The sequence below is a fragment of the Macrobrachium nipponense genome, chromosome 10, assembly GCF_015104395.2.
Source record: "Macrobrachium nipponense isolate FS-2020 chromosome 10, ASM1510439v2, whole genome shotgun sequence".
NCBI lineage: Eukaryota > Metazoa > Arthropoda > Malacostraca > Decapoda > Palaemonidae > Macrobrachium > Macrobrachium nipponense.
The window spans coordinates 109,579,584-109,602,518 of record NC_087204.1 but is presented as its reverse complement, the minus strand read 5'-3'; the positions used below and the strand labels follow the sequence as shown (position 1 = coordinate 109,602,518).

Here is a 22,935-nt window from a genome sequence, read left to right as displayed (position 1 = left end):
GACTCATTCAAAACTTTTCTTGATATGTGCATATATATATATATATATAATATATATATATATATATATATATATATATATATATATTAAAAAACACGCCACGTATACATACGTTACACACACACACACATCACACACACATACACACACACACACACACATATATATATATCATATATATATATATATATATATATATTATATATATATATATATATATATATATATATATATATAGATATATATATATATATATATAAAGTAGATAGATCCACGTATTGCGAAATGTGTAGCCAACAGTTCTTTTGTGCTGTGCTTGCTTCTGTTTACTGAATACACACCAGCTCTGCATTTGTACATAGACTAATAAACGCTAGAAACTCAAAGACTTAAGTCTTTCTCCAAGTGAATTAACTTTAGAAAATATTCAGGAAAATGCTGAATAAAAAGTGTACAATGAAAAATCATGTAATTTCGTAAATTATAAGCAGATATAAACTGGGTAATGATTGGGTATAGGTATGTACAACGGATGAAAAGGCAAATTTAAGCATTACTCGTCTTGAGGTCATATTTGTGGAGTGTCCCGTCCAAGTCGTGTAAATGGGAAAATGTACATTAGATTTGTTGTACCGAAGCAAATTTATTTTGGGCTTAGATATTTGATTTTCCCGCGTTAGTCCTTTTGTTTGTTTTTTGGTCGACTGTTGTGTTGTATTCACCCCCCAGATCATTAATACTTTCCCTGTATAAACCTTTCTTATTTTTTTCTATGTGTAAAAGGGCGTTGAATAAAAAAAAATCCTTAAATTTCATGGTGGCTAAAATTGTCATTCAAACTGAATACCTTGTGTCCTGAGGTGTGTATACTGTATGTTAATTCACGTCACATTATTTTCTTTATTTGCACCCGGTCGCTGCTTCTATATTTGAATTTTAATCGTGCTGATCCAAGTATAAAGTACTCATAATTGAAAAAACTTCTGAATACCTATACTCTGTTCTTTCCATCTGTCCATCCGCCTGTAGTGTTTTTGTATGGTAACACTGCGTCCCGGGCTTTAAATAGTTATGCTATGTGTAAGTTTTAGGTAAATAAAAGGATATCTGGGTTTACATTTGCAACTGAAAAGTGTTTTAATAATTTACTCTATGCGAAGTACACCGTTAATATTCGAAGTAGGATATTATTATTATTGTTGACTGTAAGCTGAATGTAACTATCTAAAGCCCGGGGCGCAGTGTTACCATACGCAAACACCACAGGCGGATGGACAGATGGAAAAAAACAGAGTATAGGTCCTTCTAAGATCATATGTACTATACACTTTGGATAGGCGCACGTGCCAGAGAAGTAGTTTTTGACATTACGTAGTTATGCAATCTACGTCCGTCGTTATATGAGTATTATTTAGGTTCGTTTTCACTTAAGCTTAGCCTTTGCCAGATACCAGAACAGCATTAACAATAGGGAATGCCAAATGAAATTTCCATTCTATATTAAAATATATATTTAAATAATTTTTCTAAAGTCACTCATAAATAGTCTCGGTGTTGGTAATGGATTATCAAGTCCTTCAGTGTTGTGGAGCTCCGTACAGAGGTTTGGGTTGCTCGTAAGTGGGAGCTGGAGCTGAGTAGGAAGGAGCTGGAGCGGAGTATGAAGGAGCTGGGGCATTGTACGAAGGAGCTGGCTTGTAGGGCTGGGGTTCTGGGTACTGTGCCTCGCCCTCGTAAGTGACCTCAGCCTGGTATCCGTTGTAGTGGTCGGCGGTGTAAGAGACGATCTGAGTGCGACCGTCGGGGAGGACGACTCGGTACTGACCATTGACGACCTTGCCGTCTGAGTTGGAGTTGTGGTCGAAGTCGACGCCCTTGTAGTGGTCCTTTACGGCGTACTCGAAGTCGAAGGGCATTCCTTCCTGGAACGTGAATGAGATTATTCCAAGATTTGACTTAATAAAGGTAATCATTTCAATCTGTTTAATTCTACGCAACTTTGAGAGGAATTTTTTACTCATGTTATTCAAGTCTTTTGCAGTGGTATCGTTCATAGCGATTAAATGTTAGTTTCGGTAAGAGCTGCTTCAGCAAATATGTTTAGTTTTAAACGAAGAAATTAAAATAAAAAGAAATATATATAAAAGCACCTTTTCAGTATCGTTCGGTATAAGGAAGGAACTGGATATATACTACTCTCTATTTCTAAATATATTTTTTGAAGCTATGAAGAGCCTTCAAAATTATTTCTTCTTGTACTAAAGTACTTTTGAAGTTGAAGCGAGGATGCAATTTATTAAGACCGTAATACTATTCTCCTTCCATTTTAATGTATTTTTATCTTTTTATATATTTATCATTTCTTTTTTATTTTTCTAATAAGTGAGATCTCTTCCCTCTGTATTTCCCTTTACTTCCTCATACTTCTTCCTATTAAACACTATATTCTTTGGAAGCTTAAATGATTAGCAATAGTTAATAATAATAATAATTCATGCGAACACTAAACAGAAACCTTACCTCATGTTTCTCGTAGGATGGTTGAGGGGCTGAATAGGATGGTTGAGGGGCTGAATAGGATGGTTGAGGGGCTGAATAGGATGGTTGAGGAGCTGAATAGGATGGTTGAGGTGGGGCGTACGCTGGGGTTGGTGGGGCATATCCATACCCACCAGAAGGGGCAGGCTTGTCAGGGCGGGCCAGAGCCACTGCCACCAAACACATCAAGGCTACCTGAAGCATGAAGAGTGTGATTACGTGGTGGATAGATCGTGAAATTACCAGGTCGTCAGCGACTTCGATTCGAAACGGTTTCTTGATAGGTTCAAGACGGCTTTCACAACTGTGTCTTGGTAAAATTAAGGGGTCTAGAAATCTAGAAAAGTAGAAACCTTGTGTGGAAACTCTAGGCCGCCTGATCTATAAAGATCTAATGGCCATATGCTATGTGGGATTTAAAATTTGGGGAAGTTTCAAACTACATTTTATCCCCATTTGATATGGCAAGCATTGAGCATTGTTTAGACATATTGAATATTTTTACGCATACTTTACGCATACTTTTATGCACTTAAGCTATATATATATATATATATATATATATATATATATATATATATATATATATATATTGTATATGTGTATATATATATATATATAGTATATATATATGTATATATATATATATATGTATATATATGTATATATATATATATATATATATATATATATATATATATGTATATATCGATATATATATATATATATAGATATATATATATATATATATATATATATATATATATAGATATATATATATATATATATATATAGATATATATAATTTATATATAATATATATATATATCTATATTATATATATATATATATATATTATATATATATATATATATATATACTATATATATATATACTATATATATATATATATATATATATATATATATATATATATATATATATATATAGAAAACGTCCTCATATCCCTACTGGACAAATAAACTAAGGAGAATGAGAGAAAGAAAATATAAAAATATAAAAAAACATGAAATAAATTAGTGTTAGATTGTTTGATCAGAACACCTCTCCTCACCTTCGTGTACATGTCGATGCAGTTTGAGGTTCGAATGTGATCTACGAGGGAGGGAATGCTCTATATATATACCTGCCATTCCATGGACGACCTTGCACGCCACGCCCCCTGACGCAGCAGCCTTTCCGTCTGGTCACGTCCTTTGACTTCCTTTCCTGAGGAAGATGGTTGTGGAAGGTATTCCATTTGGTTTTTCGAGGCCATTAAAACAATATGTATGTAGTTCTAAAGCCACATACATTTTATGCATGGGATTTTTTTTTTTTTTTTTTTTTTTTTTTTTTTTTTTTTTTTTTTTTTTTTTTTTTTTTTAAGTGAAGTTTCTTATAAGGTTGTTAGACACAGTATCGCCGTTTTATGTTTAGGCGCATTTTTTTTCCTGTAAATGTTTTGTAATTTGCGATCATATTTTTTCCTATTCTTTGTTTCCACTTGCCTGTTATGTTTTCCCTTAACTTCCTCAAATACTTTGTTTTGCGTTCATGTGCGCGTGTAGACTTTTTAAAAGCCTAGCGCTATCCAGGACCTTGTTTTGTAATACCGTTATTGATCTCCTTCGAAAAACGGGATAACATATTGCTCGAACTTAAGCAGATTCAGGAAAATTATTGATATGGTAAAAGGATGTTCATAATGACCTAATTATGTCTCCAGGGTTTTTCATTTTTTATTGGAGATTCTTTGTTAGTGTAAATACTCTGATGCTACACTAACGTCCACGATACTCTTGGTCAGTAGACATAATTAATCGAAAGTAAAATCAGAACAAACAGGACCGCCCGGAAACCGCAAACCTTCCCTTCAGGCTCAGCAATCCTCCCAGAAAAGGTCCTTCTCCAAAAAGGTCCTTTCTCCAAAAAAAGTTCAACATTCAGACTCCTGCCAAAACCATAACACTTTTTGCCAACAACAAGGACCACCTTGGGCAAAGCTTTCGTACACATCCTCGCATGACGTTTAGGGAAACTTTCCCGTCAGATTGATAAACGAATAAACAGGACTAAGAACATTCTCCTTGTTGGAAGTAACAAGAGCATTCCACATCTGAAGGCCTTCATTTGAATGAGCGACATAACGCACATTCTTCGTCTTTGGCCCCTTGCGAAGGTTCACTCGCCACCGGATGCAGTGTCACAGCAGGCTCACTTGGGTACTGAATTGCTAGGTTGTACTTTCGTTATTGCAAGAATAGTTTCGGGAGTAGCGTTGCACTGTAATGCTCTCAGTATTTACTTTCCTCCAGGGCATCTTATATTTTCCTCACGCGTTAGTCTATATAAACTTTCAAATATTTTTCTCTATCTTGTACACTGAATACTTAAGTCATCATCTAGTAAAGATCGTAAAAAACATCTGGACAATCCTGTTCTCCCAGTAATGATATTTTTTTTTGACGTTTAAACAAGTGATTTGTGGCCTAGTATGCATATTACAAGGTTTGTATCATAAACCTTGTGATGTTTTGATACTAATATTGCCAGAAATTTTCACAATAATGTTCATTCCCGTAGGGGGGTTAGTGCCATCAGTGGACCTCAAGCGGTACACTGTAGGGATTACTTAAGGTTCTTTGCAGGGCGCCTTCGGCCCCTAGCTGCAACCATTTTCGTTCCTTTTACTGTATCTCCTTTCATATTCTCTTTCTTCATCGTACTTTCCACCCTCTCCCAACACTTGATTCATACTGCACCTGCGAGGTTTTCCTCCTGATACACCTTTCAAACCTATTACTGTCAATTTCCATTTTCATAGGTCCCAGTGCTCGGCCTTTGGCCTAAATTCTATTTTAAACTCAACTCAATAATGTTCCCGAGAAATTCATGTATTTTGAAACAATGGAAGTCAAAACATTGAACAATAAAAACGGAAGTTTTCGACCGTTTGCACGACAGTCGTCTTCAGCCAACCGGATAGTTTTTGATTTGTATTGTTTGAGAAAAATAAAAAATAAAATTATTTTCAGAATCGTATTTGTGGCTTATCACCGATGACATTCCGTCGCAGTATAGTGATGCATCGTGATAGTTAGTTAGCCAGTTATTTTATTGACAAAAAATATACAATTATTAGTATAAATTTGTCCACAAAGAGACATAATACAAAATATACACAGTGAACATACAGAGAAAAATACAACATCAAGAAAAATAAAACATCAAGCGCAAATAACATAAGCCTAGAAGACTATAAAACATGAAAAAAGGGACTTACTACGGAGAAAAACGAAGTCACATTACTATCCAGTATCAAGTCCTACCACATAATGCTTGAAAAATAAGGAAAAGTTTATTTGATGAAAAACATGAAACGGAAGACATTACTTATAAAGATGACATTTGTTTATTTGCTTCATAAACATAGAGGGTCGAAATTTGCAGCTCTGCTCATTTGCCTGCAGTTTAACCAGTGTCAAATATTGATGTTTGAAATTGTCCCCCGTTGTTCTGGCGTCACAGGCTCACTGTGTCATCCAATTAGATTTATTTGAAGGTTCCATAATGACTTATGTTGTAGTGTTATTCTCGTTTGTATCCATTCATGTAGCACACATACAAGTAGGCACGTCGTCATGACTTTCACTGTTGTTAACCAAATGAAAAAGAGAGGACAAGAAACGTCAGCTCCTATTGTTGAACAGGCAATCAATTTCTATTGTATCTTCTTGAACGCGCCCCCCCTTTTTTTTTCTTCTTGAACATACCTTCCTTTGAATACTTTGACCGTATAGGTTCGCTGGTTCTCACAATAAATTGCTCTCTGAAGAAGTTGAAGGGTGCCATGTCATCGTATACTTGTATTCTTTTCCGTTTCAGTTTCCCAAGTGATGTCGTGTGTACAATGTCAGTCGTGTCTCAAAGCTCAAAGTTACTCTTGGGGGATGGTGTGGTAGTAGATGAGGTGAATATATATATATATATATATATATATATATATATATATATATATATAGATATATATATACATATATATATATATACGAATATATATATATATATATATATATAAACATACACGCACGCACAAACACACAACCACGACGGTGAATGCTGCAGAACCGGCATGAAAATAAAATGTTTACATAACCACTTTACTGTTTAGCTATCTCACCTCATCAGATGTAGACGAGTTTATATATATATATATATATATATATATATATAATATATATATATATATGTGATATATATATATGTATATATATATATATATATGTATATATATTATATTATATATATATATATATATATGTATATATATATATATATATTATATATATATATATATATATATACATATATATATATATGATGGTGTTGAGGGTATATATTATGGAGTATTGACTGAGACTCGGGTGTAATACATCTCTTTGACTGTTGACAGATAAGTAGATATACATTTTTGAAGTGTTGAAACGATGCACGAAATATTTAATCATCCGATGGATTACCTATTCATCATCTGCTTCTTGTAAAAAAGGTCCTTGATGAGGATTTTCTAAGAATGAACAAAAATTGATTGACTGTTGAAACAATTAAAAAGATACGTCAAACATCATCGGAGAAGTTCGAATTTCAGCACACTTCCCTTGGGTGAGATGCTTAGCAAATTTAATCTATATAATTCAAGCTAGTCGCACCCCTTAACAAAATGGCCCACGAAGTAAATCAGGATAAATCATTAAAACTCCTTTTCGAGGTCATCATATATTATTAAATCAGTTCATTTTTATTAATACATAAATAAGTCTGCGTTTGATAGTGAAATGGGCCACTTTGGTCAGTGTTGTGGGGCGACATACAGAGGTTTGGGTTGTTCGTAAGTGGGAGCTGGAGCCGAGTAGGAAGGAGCTGGGGCGGAGTATGAAGGAGCTGGCTTGTAGGGCTTGGGTTCTGGGTACTGTGCCTCGCCCTCGTAAGTGACCTCAGCCTGGTACCCGTTGTGGTGGTCGGCGGTGTAAGTGACGATCTGAGTGCGACCGTCGGGGAGGACGACTCGGTACTGACCGTTGACGACCTTGCCGTCTGAGTTGGCGTTGTGGTCGAAGTCGACGCCCTTGTAGTGGTCCTTGACGGCGTACTCGAAGTCGAAGGGCATCCCCTTCTGGAAAACGTTTTGAAAATTTATTAGAACGTTTGGCACCAAACCACTACCAGAAGTTTGTGGCTCTTCCGTTTTCTCTTTGGTCAATTTATTTATTTATTTGGGATATTTACATAAAATGAGAATGTAATTTATTACTGAATAGTTTAAGACAGAATTGTGAAATGTGTTTATTTGCTTCACTAAAAATAGAAAATTGAAACTCGGTAGGCTTCCAATAGCATTTCATAGTTAGATTTGAAAATTATTATATATATATATATACTATATATATATTATATATATATATATATATATATATATATATATATATATTATATATATATGAACATATGTTTCACAGTAGTCAATTTTTGACCCACATAGGATCGAACTCCGGACTCTCAAATGAAATGCCAGGGCACTACCAATTGACCCTGTGTGGGGTCGGTTGGTTCAGCAGCGCCCTTATCTCTCATTTGAGAGACCAGAATTCGATCCTGATGTGGGTCAGATAATTTATACACACACACACACACACACACACACACACACACACACACATATATATATATATATATATATATATATATATATATATATATATATATATATTTATATATATATATCTCAAGGATTTCAAAGAACTTTAACAAGAAGAGCTGAAATCGTTACCTCGTGTTTCTCATAGGTTGGTTGAGGGGCTGAATAGGATGGTTGAGGTGGGGTGTATGCTGGGGTTGGTGGGGCATACCCATACCCAGTGGGGACAGGCTTGTCAGGGCGCCCCAAAGCCACGGCCACCAAACACATCAAAGTTACCTGGAGAGCGGGGCATTGGGTATTTTTTGTAATTTAGATTTTGAACGGAAAATTTGTATCTAAAAGCAACAGGAACATGACATATAAATGAAAAAATTATGGAAATCTAGTGATTCACTTAAAATATTCGAAAAGTATGAAGATTTGAATGTATTGTATTTTCATTAGCGTAGCTGTTTTATTATTATTATTCCGAAGATGAACCCTCTTCCATATAAGTAGAGGTCATCTTTGATTAATAATAATAATAATAATAATAATAATAATAATAATAATAATAATAATAATAATAATAATAACGAATCTGTGCCCAAACCGTAAACGTTTATTGACCAACGTTCGGAGCCAGATCTCTTACAATTGGACCTCATTACTGAATATAAACTTCTTAAAACCTTAATCATTTTTGAAAGAACTATGTATACCCCATAGCGGCTACCAGTCTCCATAGAGAAAGCCGTAGTGTAATAGGTTTTGTGTTGGAAAAGGAACGATAGCAGGCATTCAGTCCGTATTTTCATCTCCTGAGTTTGAAAACCTGTCCTCATCTAAATTTTATTTACAACCATTTAACATCATAGAAAGTATGACTGAAATGATAAGTACAGAAATGGATATGTAGATAGATATGCCATTATACCCGTTAATAACAGTTATGTACGTTGTGTGTGTGTGAGAGAGAGAGTATTATTATTATTATTATATTATTTAGAAGATGGACCCTATTCAAATGGAACACACAGGGGCCATTGAGTTGAAATTCAAGCTTCCAAAGAATATGGTGCTCATTAGGAAGTAAGAGAGAGAGAGAGAGAGAGAGAGAGAGAGAGAGAGAGAGAGAGAGATGAGAGAGAGCAAACAAATAACAGATACACGAGCAAACAGTGAACTCGGTGTCGAAACTCCCATCCGAATATCTCAGCCTACCTTCGAGTACATGTCGCTGGTGTTTCAAGTTCGACTGTGGTCCAACACGGAGCCAGGAGCACTCCTTATATACTACAGGTCGCTGCTTCATGGACGACCTCAGATGCCACGCCTTCAGACACGACCTTCCCTTTCCGGTCACGTCCTTTTGCCTTCCTTGTCTGAAGACGATCGCGGTGGCTTGCATTTGACAGTCAGATCAGCTGGTTTGCCATGTTGAAACTCGACGTGTTGTTGTTGCTGTTGTTGTGTTTGGTGGCTCGTCAATGCACGAACTGTCAAACCAGCTGTTTTTTTACAGCATGTTGAAAGTCGCTGAGTTGTTTTTGTTGTTCTTGTTGTGTTTGTTGGTTTCTCATGCCCGTTTCTCCTTGTTGCTTTCCTTAGTAAGTGAAAGTTCTGAGTAAATAGCTTCATTCAGTCTTTGTGGAGTTAATTTTTTATATCATTTAGTATAAATGAGTATTTGTAATTCTGCCCTGTTCCTGACTTATTTTACCCTAAGGTTTCATTTTACACCAGTAGTTTATCAGATGCATTAATTACAATTATTATGCTACAGCCCATATGTTTAGTATATTATTATTATTATTATTATTATTATTATTATTATTATTATTATTATTATTATTATTATTATTATTATTATTATTGATTAGTTTTCCCATTTATTGAGCTGTAATTAAATATGACCATGTTTAATATTGTTTGCTGGAGAAGTCCTAGATATACAAATCATTAATAAGAAGGGAACATCTGTTCTATGTTGACAACTGTGTATACGTATATATTAGTCCCGAAGTTTCCCACTGCCTGGTTGTGCACGACTTGTTGTTTTCCTTTTTGAAAACGAGAAACATCAGTCACTGCAACAACCGCGTTGTTTGCACTGCCCTTTTCCTTTGCTCATTGTCTCGCCCCTTGATGTTTCAAACGTCTTCAAACACTGAACGTGTTTGATCGTGCAATCTAGAGCAAGCACTGACTTATGCCAGAGCTGCTTCATAATAGCCCTCCCAACCTCCCCCCCCCCCCCCCCCCCCCCCCCCCCCCCCCCCCCGGACCTCTCCAAAAAATGAATAAAAATAGTAAATAAAACTTATCCCAAGGAAGTCATTTTAAAGATGACAAATGAAAATGTTGCCTTTTTTTGTATCAACCATTGCTTTATTTGTTCTGGTTAAATCGTTTAATATAAAAATGAAATTATTATTAACACTATTACTTAAAATCAATGCACAACCAAGTGTCGAAATACAGGGTGTCCATAAAGTCCCAGTACCATTACAAGTCTTTAGCTACTGTAATGGTACTAGGACTTTATGGGCGCCTTGTAGAATAGATGCTTACCTTACATTGGGATCCACTTCAGGGTACTGGAGGTGGTTTTTTATCAATATTATTGTTTACTTGATCATCGTTTCCTTCGTGGTAGAATCCCACTCCACTTCCTACCTTCGTTCTCCTCATCCTTCCTCTCTTAGATAATAATAATAATAATAATAATAATAATAATAATAATAACAATAATGGGAAAATAGTGTGTATGTTTGACTTTGTTATTTAAAATGTATAAAGCAAAGCTTTCGATAACCTGCACTATGGATTTACTTTCCCATTTTATTGACTCGCGTGATTATGAGTTTTCTTTGAAATAATAATAATAATAATAATAATAATAATAATAATAACTAATAATAATAATAATAATAATAATAATAATAAGGAATTTCTACCCCACCTCGTAAATCCATTCAGATATGGTGGAAAGCACTACCGACTTCCACCCGAGAAACCTAGAAACATAGAAATCTATTTATGATGATAATAAAACCTCCGTAGAGCGGTAGAGCCGATTGTTCACCTCGCGCGGTGCACTGTCGACATTACTGAAAGTTCTTTGCAGCGTCCCTTTGGCCCCTATACCTGCAACCCGTTTCATTTCTTTTACTGTACCTCCAGTCGTATCCTCTCTCTTCCATCTCGCTATCCACTCGCTCCTAGGAATTGTTTCGTAGTGCAACTGCTTAGTTATCCTCCTGTTACACCTTTGAAACCTTTCTGCTCTCAGTTTCCCTTTCAGCGCGAATGACCTCGTTGGTCCCAGCGCTTGGCCTTTGGCCTAAACTCTTGATTCTGTTCTATTCTGATATTGTAATTGATAATATTGATAATATCTGACCATATCAACAAAAGCAAACGTTGGCAGACATGAGATAACTGGAGCAAGAACATTCCCCTTTGGGCGGGTCCACCCGAAGGTCGGAATGAGCGACATCCCGCACATTCTTAAACACTGATTCCCCCCCCGGGGGGGAGGGGAGCTTTTTTGGCTACCTCATTCACCACATGATGTCTCCAGATAGGTAATATTCAGTTGTGTACTTGATGCCAAGTTTACACTCTTCGTTGCGAAAGCGACGGAGTCGAGATTTTCCTCATAGGTAAGTGGTAGCACTCAAGGTCATTATTTGGCATTTTTTTTATTTTTCTATTTTTTTTTATTAATTTTTTTCTTAAGTTTCCTCCTTATAGCTTTGCTCTGCTTGTTTTGTGCCCGTTTTTCTCTTTAATAGTGCCATCATTCAGCTATAGGAACATGCGTGCCAGTCATTCTTTTGTTTATCATACGTTTAGGAACTTTTTAAGACAACAATTTCCTTTCTTCTGAAATTAGCATTCTGTTTTCTTCTTATTTTGCCATTTTACAAACTTCTGTCTTCATCATCGAGTATATTTTCGTATAAATCAAATCCACACTGATCCTTTCCACGAGTGCATGACTTTCGTTGTTTTTTACATTCTGAATTTTTTGTACAACAATATGTCCTTTCGTCTGAAATTACTTAGCAATTTGTTCAGTTCGGTTTTCTTCTTATTTTAACTGTTGTTCATCCTGCCTTCATCATTGAGTATATTTTCGTGTGAATCAAGTCCACACAGATCCTGTCCACCAACACATACATTTCAGTCATGACGTTCATGGTTTTTTTTACACTGAAAGAGGCAAAATTTTCAAGAATACCATTGATCATGGAAATCAGGTTTTGCGTCTTTCCTTTCCTCCTCATGAACAGACCTTCCTTCTTGATGGTTCACAACACTTGTTTCAGAATTTTAGCTTTGAAAATGTCAGAGCAAAAAATATATTTGTCCATTTGACAAGGCTAAACACGTCCAGTTTTCTTTGATCAATAAACATTTTCGTTATCTACAATTCAACGTTTTCTGTAATCACCGTTTTCTACAACCACCGTTTGCTCTTGACTGGTCATGTTTATGTCGTGTGTATGTGTGTGTGGGGTGTGTGTGTGTTTTTTTTTTTTTCTGAAAAATAGCCCTGTTGTAGAAGACAATCTGGAACAGTCTCTTACCCGTTACTAGATAGTCAACATAGGTGCTGGCAAGAAACACATGCATATGCATATATCATAAATATAAATAAATAACGGTTTATACTATATATATATATATATATATATATATATATATATATATATATATATCTAAGAACTTAAGCTCTACCCTACAGGGTGTCCATAAAGGCCCATATCATTACAAGTATTTAATGCTCAGAATACATTTGCCTGTACAAATACATGCGGATTTCGGGTAATACTTATCCATGACATCAATAATGCCGACTCGTGTTCTTCTTTGCAGAAACACATCCCGTCGCATATTCGAAAGGGACATTCTGCCGAATTCTTTAAGAAGATGGTGCCCTTTGAGACCCGAATTCCTAAGTAGCAGAGATTTTGTTTTCGTAAGGTAAGCCCACTTTATTTCTTTTCTCCCTTAGTTTCTAATGTGGCATGATTTTCCTGGAAGGAGACGGGTGTTGTTGATGGTCCTCCTTTCTCTCCTGGCGTTTGCGGTGTAGGTCATTCCATATGAGGCATTTGGGTGGAAAATTTGGTCGAGGTCAGGGCATTGCGGGTTCTGAATTATTCACGGAAAATAGGGACTCATAGGCTTATTATATGGTATCTATCTATCTATCTATCTATCTATCTATCTATCTATCTATCTATCTATCTATCTATCTATCTATATAAATATATATATATATATATATATTTATGATATATATATATATATATATATATATGTATATATATACATATACACACACACACACACACACATATATATATATATATATATAAATATATATATATATATATATATATATGTGTGTGTGTGTGTGTGTATACTATATACATATATACATATATAAAATATTATATATATATATATATATATATGTGTGTGTGTGTGTGTGTGTGTGTGTGTGTGTGTGTGCATGTGTTGTGTGTGAATGCAGTCTTGCTTCAACCTAGTTGCTGTCTAGGGATTCAAGGGCACATGATGACGAAGATAACACAGGAAACCATATATTTCTCAGACACCTATGTGGTATGCATACACAGGTGGGGGAATGATAGTGGCACCATGAATTTTAATCACCTGTCATTAAGAGCGCCAAGAGTAGACATTACAGGTCTTACAGGGCAGTCGTCTTTATGATAATTAAGTGCAATCTCTATAAGACAATTTTTTTTTTAAACATCTTAATAGTCGTGAACTCAGTAAGACAGATAGTTTCTTTTAAAACGTTTATACAGTCTTTAATTCATAACGTAATCAGTAAGAGTTACGAATTTAAATTTCCATCAGAATCTGTTTTATCTTTTCGTTCTGAATCAGGATGGCCATGAAAGCTATTTTGAATGGGTCGGAATTAGGTCTATAATAATTTCAAATTAGTAATGAGGATGTTGTTCAGTTTGAACTTTCAAAGCAAAGATATAATGCATTTGTTTATATTATGTATTTATTAATTTACCTTTTTCTTGTCTAACATCTGGTCCCTTTTTTCTGTATTTTCTTTCATCATCATCTGTAACTTCTTTCATTTGAACAATTTGTTTGATTTTCGAGTCAGTGGACCTTGCAGGCGCTTCTAAGTGAATAACGGTTATCTTCTGAATAATAATGATAATAATAATAATCACTTAAAAATCCTTTCAAGTCCTCTTTGGTTGTCAGATCTATCCGGTTATATTTGATATATCTTGGCTATGATCTGGAAGCTTATTGATATCATCAAAATCTTGTCGTTTATGTATACGCTTGTCATTACTGCCCAACCATATTCATATTTTTTTTTTTTATTTATTTATTTGTCGTTAATTTGTTTGCGTCATAATTGGTCTCTTCTTTCTGTATTTAGTTTCACCTTCTGTTATTTCTTTCGAATGAACACAATATTTCTTTTGGAAGGTTGAATTTCAAGTCTCTGTGACTCCTAAGGAGGCAGGATGCAACCCGGAACCCACACTATGAATACCACCCAGTCAAATTGGAGGACTGTGATAGTCGAAAAAAATACAAAATAAATAGATAATAATAATAATGATAATAATAATAATAATAATAATAATAATCAAACAAAAACTTCTTTCAGTTTTCTTCTGAAGATTGAAAAAGAAACCCACAAATTCAATAATAAACTGCCCTTTTTAGACATACTCATATAAAGAAAAGAAACAGGATATGAATTCAGCACATATAGAAAGCCCACACATACAAACTCATATATTCATTTCTTCTCTTTTCATAGTCATGATATAAAAATAGGGGTTCTAACAGGTTTATTTCTTAGGGCAATGAGAACGTGTGACCCTTGCAAGATAGAGCAAGAAATAAATTACATCGATAAAAGCTTCGATGCATTAGCATACCCGGAATGGTTCAGAAAAAAGGGCACTCACCCAAAGCTAGAAAATATTTTACAGAGCGAATGTAGAGAGTACATGGAATAAAGAAAACAAGAAAATAGTTGCCCTCCCTTTTATGCCTAAAATGAAACAAATCACTTCAAAAATGAAAGAAAGTCAATATAAATTTGTATATACCTTTGATAATACCTTAAAAAACAAAGTATGTAAAAATAAATTGGAAGGAGAAGACAGTAATACAGATGATGTAGCGGGGGTATACATAATCAATTGCAATAATTGTGGAGACAGATATGTGGGGGAATAATCAGGTAGGGGAATAAGGACTAGAGTCCAAGAACATAGAAGGGCAGTACAGCTTAACTCTCAGGGGAGTGCTATAGCTAGACATTGTTGGGAAAATGACCATAGGATGGATTTCAAAAACAGTAGGCTTATATACAAAAGCAACAAAATTAGTCACAGGAGGGTAGTAGAAGGTGCGCTTATCAGAGAGATCAAAGTAATTGAAGGAAACAAAGGTTTTACCTCAGAAGATCCCATAAGCCGAGCTTTGATATTAAAAGAAGCTAAGATTGACCCTGCTGACCTGGAGATTAGGTTTCCTGCCCAACAGACTTACGGTGACCACACCCTTACCACAAGGGTGAATCCCATTGACCATCAGCTCAGGATATCAGAGCGACAAGAGGGGATTGGCAACTCTCAAGAAAACCAGAACAGCCATCGCATAAATGACAGCACAACGAGAAGAAGTTCCAGATGACTGCTGGGCCTTGCACCCAGGCTAACATCCCAACATCTCTTGAGAATGGGCCACAGAAGGGCCTGAAAGTACTCGAGTGTGGAGTAAAACTAAATGTAAATACTTAGAAGTAAACAAGTTACAAATTGAATTTGTGGGTTTCTTTTTCAATTTTTCAATAATAATAATAATAATAATAATAATAATAATAATAATAATAATAATAAATAATAATAATAATACAGTGCAAAGTTTGGACGGCAGTTTAAGGTACCTATCTTTATTTTAACAGACCCTTTGATTTTCAAGGCTCAGTTTTACCATTTATGTAGTAAAATCGTGAATTAGAGGACGATTTCGTCTAGTCTTGCATATACTGTAATTGAGGGATGTAGGCCTCTGGCCTATGAACGTGGGACTCCTTTTCTTCACTTACTCTCTCGAAATACAGTTTAGTCTACGATTTTTGGTTATTTTCACTTGTGTAATGAAAAATAATTCACTTTATTAAAGGGAAATCCGTGTTAGAACTTGGTACATCACTCACGTTTTCGTCTATAGAACAGAATAATTCTCTGTCTTCATCTTTGTAATTGATGATTATCTCCAAAGATGAAAACAAGTTCGAGTAATCAAGAATTGAATATAAGTAACTGTCGCTGATCTTGTCTGTATTATTGAAATATAGATTTTCATATTCATGAATCATTACGATATTTTGCCTGCTTCGATTTTGTATCTATTCAAGTATTTATCTGTATATACTTGATTATTTTTATTTTTTTTGTAAACAATAGTATAGTCTCAAATCCATGAGGATTTAAACACAGGTTTTCGTCACGGTATTATTTAATAAAGATATTCAGACATAAATATAATCGGCATTAATGGGGGAAGAAGTCGGTTTACTAGTATTGAGGAGGACCGTATTGCGGTTTGGGTTGCTCGTAAGTAGGAGCTGGGGCATTGTACGAAGGAGCTGGCTTGTAGGGCTTGGGTTCTGGGTACTGTGCCTCGCCCTCGTAAGTGACCTCAGCCTGGTACCCGTTGTAGTGGTCGGCGGTGTAAGTGACGATCTGAGTGCGACCGTCGGGGAGGACGACTCGGTACTGACCGTTGACGACCTTGCCGTCCGAGTTGGCGTTGTGGTCGAAGTCGACGCCCTTGTAGTGGTCCTTGACGGCGTACTCGAAGTCGAAGGGCATTCCCTCCTGGAATATGTCAGAAGTTATCGTTAGATATCGTTTCGCAAATAATGCAGTTTTTTTTTTTTTCTTTTTATTCGATACTGTTAAAAAATTAATTGTATTTTATATCTTATTTTCCAAACAATGTCTTTTGTATGGCAACTCTATATATATATGTCTAAATAAAGCCTAGGATTGTAATCTAATGTAATGAATAATAGGAAAAAATCATCAAGGATTGTAATCTACTGTAATGATTAATAAGTTTGCTACCTCATGTTTTTCGTAAGATGGGGCTGGAGCTGAGTAAGAGGGCTGAGGGGCTGAATAGGAGGGCTGAGGTGGGGCGTACGCTGGAGTCGGTGGGGCGTATCCATACCCAGCAGGGGCAGGCTTGTCAGGGCGGGCCAGAGCCACGGCTGCCAAGCACATTAAGGTTACCTGAAGATGAATGAATTAAGCCTTTAAGTATAAATGAGATGTTTTATCATGCTTTGGTCTTAGGTGTCATGAATCGATAAACAGATTTTTTTTTATATTGATTATGAATATCATGACCAAGTAGTATTTAAAGATCTAGACGTCTGGAAATAAAATCTGTAAACAGTCACAGAATGTCAGAAGTCTAGAAATGTAATATAAAATTCTTTAAAGCTTTCAGTCACAGTCCACTATTTTATTATTCACAAACTGTATACGAATGCTAATAGGCCATGCTGTGTTGTGTTATAAGTTTTACTCAACTGCATTCCTTCTTACGTACATGCATTATTTTAGAGAAATTGCTGACAGAACGACCTAGTAATTGTGAATTCTTAAAGTCAGATCATTGAAATTAAATAAAGTTATTGAAGTCGCACTTTTCAAAGTTGATAAATAAACAAATTGATAAAAATGCAAGTCGCAGAAATCATGTCCAGTCAGAAAAAAATAATGAATTAAAAAATAATAATAAAAAAGGGGAAAAAACTCTACAAACTACTACAAATGAGAACGAAGTGGAATATTAAAACTTGGGTCCAGCAGACACCTTGACCTCACCTTTGCGTACATGTCGAAGATGTTTGGAGTTCGAATGTGGTCCATGACGCAGGCAATGCTCTATATATACCGGCCGGTCTACGGGCGACCTTGGCAGCCACGCCCCTCGAGCCACAAGCCTCCCGTCCGGTCACGTCCTTTTGACTTCCTTTCCTGAAGACGATCGTCGTAGAAGGTACTCGCGTGATCCTAATTATAATGAGTTTTTTTTTTCAAGTTTATTCTCACTCGTTTCTATTTTGACAGAAGTTTTCCTCATGAACAACTATTGTAGTTGAAAAAGGACATTTTCTTTAAGCTTTTGCAGAGATTCTTTAAATGTTTTATTTACATAAAGAGTGACTTGATGATAATACTATCTTCAGTTTTCAGGACAAATTAGTGTTACTATTCTTTGCTATTCGTGTTGCACAGTCTATTATTATTATTATTATTATTATTATTATTATTATTATTCTTATTAATTATTTTTTTTTTTTTTTTTTTTTTTTTTTTTTTTTTTTTTTTTTTTTTTTTTTTTTTTTTGCTCTATCACAGTCCTCCAATTCGACTGGCGGTATTTATAGTGTGGGGTTCCGGGTTGCATCCTGCCTCCTTAGGAGTCCATCACTCTTCTTACTATGTGTGCCGTTTCTAGGATCACACTCTTCTGCATGAGTCCTGGAGCTACTTCAGCCTCTAGTTTTTCTAGATTCCTTTTCAGGGATTTTGGGATCGTGCCTAGTGCTCCTATGATTATGGGTACGATTTCCACTGGCATATCCCATATCCTTCTTATTTCTATTTTCAGATCTTGATACTTATCCAATTTTTCCCTCTCTTTCTCTTCAACTCTGGTGTCCCATGGTATTGCGACATCAATGAGTGATACTTTCTTCTTGACCTTGTCAATCAACGTCACGTCTGGTCTGTTTGCACGTATCACCCTATCCGTTCTGATACCATAGTCCCAGAGGATCTTTTGCCTGATCGTTTTCTATCACTCCTTCAGGTTGGTGCTCGTACCACTTATTACTGCAAGGTAGCTGATGTTTCTTGCACAGGCTCCAGTGGGAGGGCTTTTACTACTGAATCATGCCTCTTTTTGTACTGGTTCTGTGCAAGTGCCGGGCATTCACTTGCTATGTGGTTTATGGTTTCACTTTTCGTATTGCACTTCCTGCATATGGGAGAGATGTTATTTCCGTCTATCGTTATTTGAACATATCTGGTTCTTAGGGCCTGATCTTGTGCCGCTGTTATCATTCCTTCAGTTTCCTTCTTTAGCTCTCCCCTCTGTAGCCATTGCCAATTGTCATCGCTGGCTAGTTCTTTAGTCTGTCTCATGTATTGTCCATGCATTGGTTTGTTGTGCCAGTCCTCTGTCTTTCTGTCTTTCTCCTGTCTCTGTATATTTCTGGGTCTTCGTCTGCTTTTATTAGTCCTTCTTCCCATGCACTCTTTAGCCACTCGTCTTCACTGGTTTTCAGATATTGCCCCAGTGCTCTGTTTTCGATGTTGACGCAGTCCTCTATACTTAGTAGTCCTCTCCCTCCTTCCTTTCGTGTTATGTATAGTCTGTCCGTATTTGCTCTTGGGTGTAGTGCTTTGTGTATTGTCATATGTTTCCTGGTTTTCTGATCTATGCTGCGGAGTTCTGCCTTCGTCCATTCCACTATTCCTCCTGCGCTGTATCTGATTACTGGCACTGCCCATGTGTTTTTATGGCTTTTATCATATTCCGGGCGTTTGAGTTTTGACTTGAGTATCGCCTTGAGTCTCTGCATATATTCTTTCCTGATCGTGTCCTTCATCTCTTGGTGTTTTATATCTCCTCCTTCCATTATTCCCAGGTATTTGTATCCTGTCTCATCTATGTGTTTGATGTTGTCCCATCTGGTAGCTTTATCCCTTCAGTTCTCGTTACTTTGCCTTTTTGGTATGTTGACTAAGGCGCATTTTTCTATTCCAAACTCCATCCTGATGTCCTCAGATACAATCCTTACAGTCTGGATTAGGGTATCTATTTCCTTGATGCTCTTACCATACAGCTTGATGTCGTCCATGAACATCAGATGGTTGATTCTGTTGCCTCTTTTCTTGAGTTGGTACCCGACATCCATCTTCTGTAGTACTTTTGTCATGGGAATCATGGCTACTACGAAGAGTAGTGGGGACAGTGAGTCGCCCTGGAAGATCCCTCTCCTGATATTAACCTCTGCTAGTTCTTATTCCAGAGCTTGTAAGGATTGTATTCCAGTTGCGCATTGTATTTTTGAGGAAGCTGATGGTATTTTCCTCTGCCCCATATATTTTCAGGCATTCTATTAGCCATGTGTGTGGTATCATGTCGAAGGCTTTCTTATAGTCTATCCATGCCATGCTTAGGTTGGTTTTCCTTCTCCTACTGTTCTTCATTACCATTTTGTCTATCAGGAGCTGGTCTTTTGTGCCCCTACACTTCCTTCTGCAGCCTTTCTGTTGGTGGGGGATGGTGTTTGTTTCTCTAGGTAGTTGTTATAGCCTTTCACTGATGATACCTGTTAGTAACTTCCACATTATTGGTAGGCAGGTGATAGGCCTGTAGTTACTGGCTATATTTCCCTTACTCTTGTCTTTTTGTACTAAGGATGTTCTTCCTGTGGTCATCCATTTGGGTGCTTGGTGATTTGAGATACAATGCTGGAGTTGTTCTGCTATTCGTGGGTGTAGGGCCTTGAAGTTTTTGAGCCAGTATCCATGGACTCATCGGGACCTGGGGCTTTCCAGTTTGGCATTTTCTTTAGTTGGTGTCTGACTGTGTCTGTCGTGATGTCTGTGAATCTTTGTTTTATTCTCCCTGTTTCTTCTTCCTTGACTTCCTGGAGCCATGTTGCATGTTTGTTGTGTGATACCGGATTGCTCCATATGTTTTCCCAGAGTCTCTTACTTGGTTCGGCTTCAGGAATTTCTGGGTGGTTGTCTTCCCCTCTTAGTTGGCTGTATAGTCTTTTCTGGTTGGTTCCGAATAGTTTGTTCTGTTGGTATCCCTTATTCCTGTTCATGTATCGTTGGATCTTATGTGCTTTGGCCTTAAGCCTCTGTTTTACATCTTCTATTGTGTTGTTTAATCCCCTCTCTTGTACTTTGTATTTCTCGTTGAGTTCCTCCTTGTTTTCTTGCTTCTTAGCCTTTTTTCTGCCATCTCTTTCAGTTTACTCAAGTCAGATCTCATCACCATGATTTGCTTTCCAGTCGCCTTTTCCAAGGAGGTTGCTGTTTTGGTTTCTGTTGGGTTGGTTGTGCTGGTGGTGTTCGAATTCCCATCAGTTCTGCTACTAATTTTGCTCCTGCATATGTCAAGTTATTTGTTTCTGTTTGTACTGGTGGTCTGTATTATGCCCATTATTTCATTGACCTCACTTGTTTTCTCCCTTAATTTCTTGTGTTGTAGGCTTTCATGGAGGGGATCTTTGTTCTCTCTGTATCTGGCTCCATCCATTGTCTAATCTTTTCTACCCATTCGTCCTCTCTGTACTTCGTCGGTGTTTCTTCGTGTGTCGTTGTTTGATATCTCATCCTCCCTGTCGTCTTCTGTGGCATCGTCTCTCAGTTCGTCTTCGTGTAATTCGTTGTCGTGTGACATTTCCCTTTCCAGTTCTTCTCTTTCTGTTGGGGAGAGCCAGTTCTTTTTCTTTATGTTCCTTACTTGGTCTGCCAGCCTCTGCTCTGTTTGGGGTTGTTATTCCTCTCATTCCAGATGTTGACCAACCTTCTTCTATATCCTCTCTCCGTCGGGTTGCTTTTGATGTAGCATCTCCATATTTCCTTATTTTCTTCTCTTGTCCATTTCTTCCTTTTGCCTCTGTAGCTCCAATCTCAGGCTGTTGATTATTGTCGTTGTGGTGATCAGTTGCTGGATGACGACCTCCAAGTACCTGACCGTCTTCCCCTTCAATTGGGTTGAATACCTGGTTGCCGGACGAAGCTCCTCTGTTGCCAGAGGTTCCATTTACGTCGTTGTCGGTTAATCCTTCATTTCTTTCCATCATTGCTGAGTTTTGCTATTTAAACCCATAGCTGGCCCTACCCATCAGGGATAGGTACTCATTTACAGCTGAGTAGACTGAGTAAATTATGGTAAAGATCCTTTCCCAAGGAATCAACGCCGAGGAGAGCGGTCACCCATCCAACGACTGACCAGAGCCAGTGTTGCTTAACTTGACTTAAGTCTATTGACGACCTAACCCACTCCTCCAACACGGCGGCCACATTTTTTATTTTTATTATTATTATTATTATTATTATTATTATTATTATTATTATTATTAATAAACAGGATGGCTCTTTGTTTGAAAGAGGGTCTTCTAACTTATTATTATTATTATTATTATTATTATTATTATTATTATTATTATTATTATTATTATTATTATTATTATTATTTGTGAAAACCAGCTTTAGAGTTTAATAACTAAATGGAATATGATGTCTTCGTATTAATACCACAAGTCGTGCACAAAATAGATTGTTAATTAAATGGTTAAGTATGTAACCATGCATGAGCTGTGCGTATGTGTGTGTGTGTGTTTCTCTTTTACAAGTTGACTTTTTTCACCTGTGACAAACTCAATTTTTTTTCTACTGATCTCGCCCCATGACATAAAATCTTCAGTTGTTCGTCTTTTAATGTTTGATCGAGTTTATTTGTTAAAACGCAAAAAACTGATTGTGTAGGATGTTTTAAAATTCATATTCCTTTCTCTCTAGACCAATAGATATTCAAAGCAGAGGGGATGAGTGAGCCCCAGTATAAGT

General features: G+C 36.4%; 3 protein-coding genes across 4 annotated transcripts; all 3 read right to left on the bottom strand.

Annotated features, from left to right (window-relative positions):
• Window positions 1–1,493: 1,493 nt before the first annotated feature.
• Window positions 1,494–3,649, bottom strand: LOC135223910 (cuticle protein 7-like). Of its 2 annotated transcripts, XM_064262830.1 has the most exons (4): window positions 3,614–3,649; window positions 2,632–2,733; window positions 2,521–2,589; window positions 1,494–1,922 (listed from the first exon to the last, which is right to left on the bottom strand). In XM_064262830.1, the coding sequence occupies exons 1-4, from the start codon at window positions 3,623–3,625 to the stop codon at window positions 1,578–1,580; spliced, it is 528 nt and encodes a 175-aa protein (XP_064118900.1). In that variant the 5' UTR covers window positions 3,626–3,649; the 3' UTR covers window positions 1,494–1,577. The 2 variants fall into 2 exon arrangements, with proteins under 2 accessions (XP_064118900.1, XP_064118899.1); XM_064262829.1 differs by having other exon boundaries at window positions 2,521–2,733.
• A 3,652-nt stretch (window positions 3,650–7,301) lies between these two features.
• Window positions 7,302–9,537, bottom strand: LOC135223917 (cuticle protein 7-like). Its single transcript, XM_064262838.1, has 3 exons — window positions 9,443–9,537; window positions 8,369–8,515; window positions 7,302–7,714 (listed from the first exon to the last, which is right to left on the bottom strand). Exons 1-3 carry the CDS (start codon window positions 9,452–9,454, stop codon window positions 7,391–7,393), a joined length of 483 nt encoding a protein of 160 aa, XP_064118908.1. The 5' UTR covers window positions 9,455–9,537; the 3' UTR covers window positions 7,302–7,390.
• A 7,215-nt stretch (window positions 9,538–16,752) lies between these two features.
• On the bottom strand, window positions 16,753–18,248 carry LOC135223916 (cuticle protein 19-like). The gene is made up of 3 exons (XM_064262837.1): window positions 18,160–18,248; window positions 17,392–17,559; window positions 16,753–17,142 (listed from the first exon to the last, which is right to left on the bottom strand). The coding sequence occupies exons 1-3, from the start codon at window positions 18,202–18,204 to the stop codon at window positions 16,840–16,842; spliced, it is 516 nt and encodes a 171-aa protein (XP_064118907.1). The 5' UTR covers window positions 18,205–18,248; the 3' UTR covers window positions 16,753–16,839.
• Between the last annotated feature and the right edge of the window lie 4,687 nt (window positions 18,249–22,935).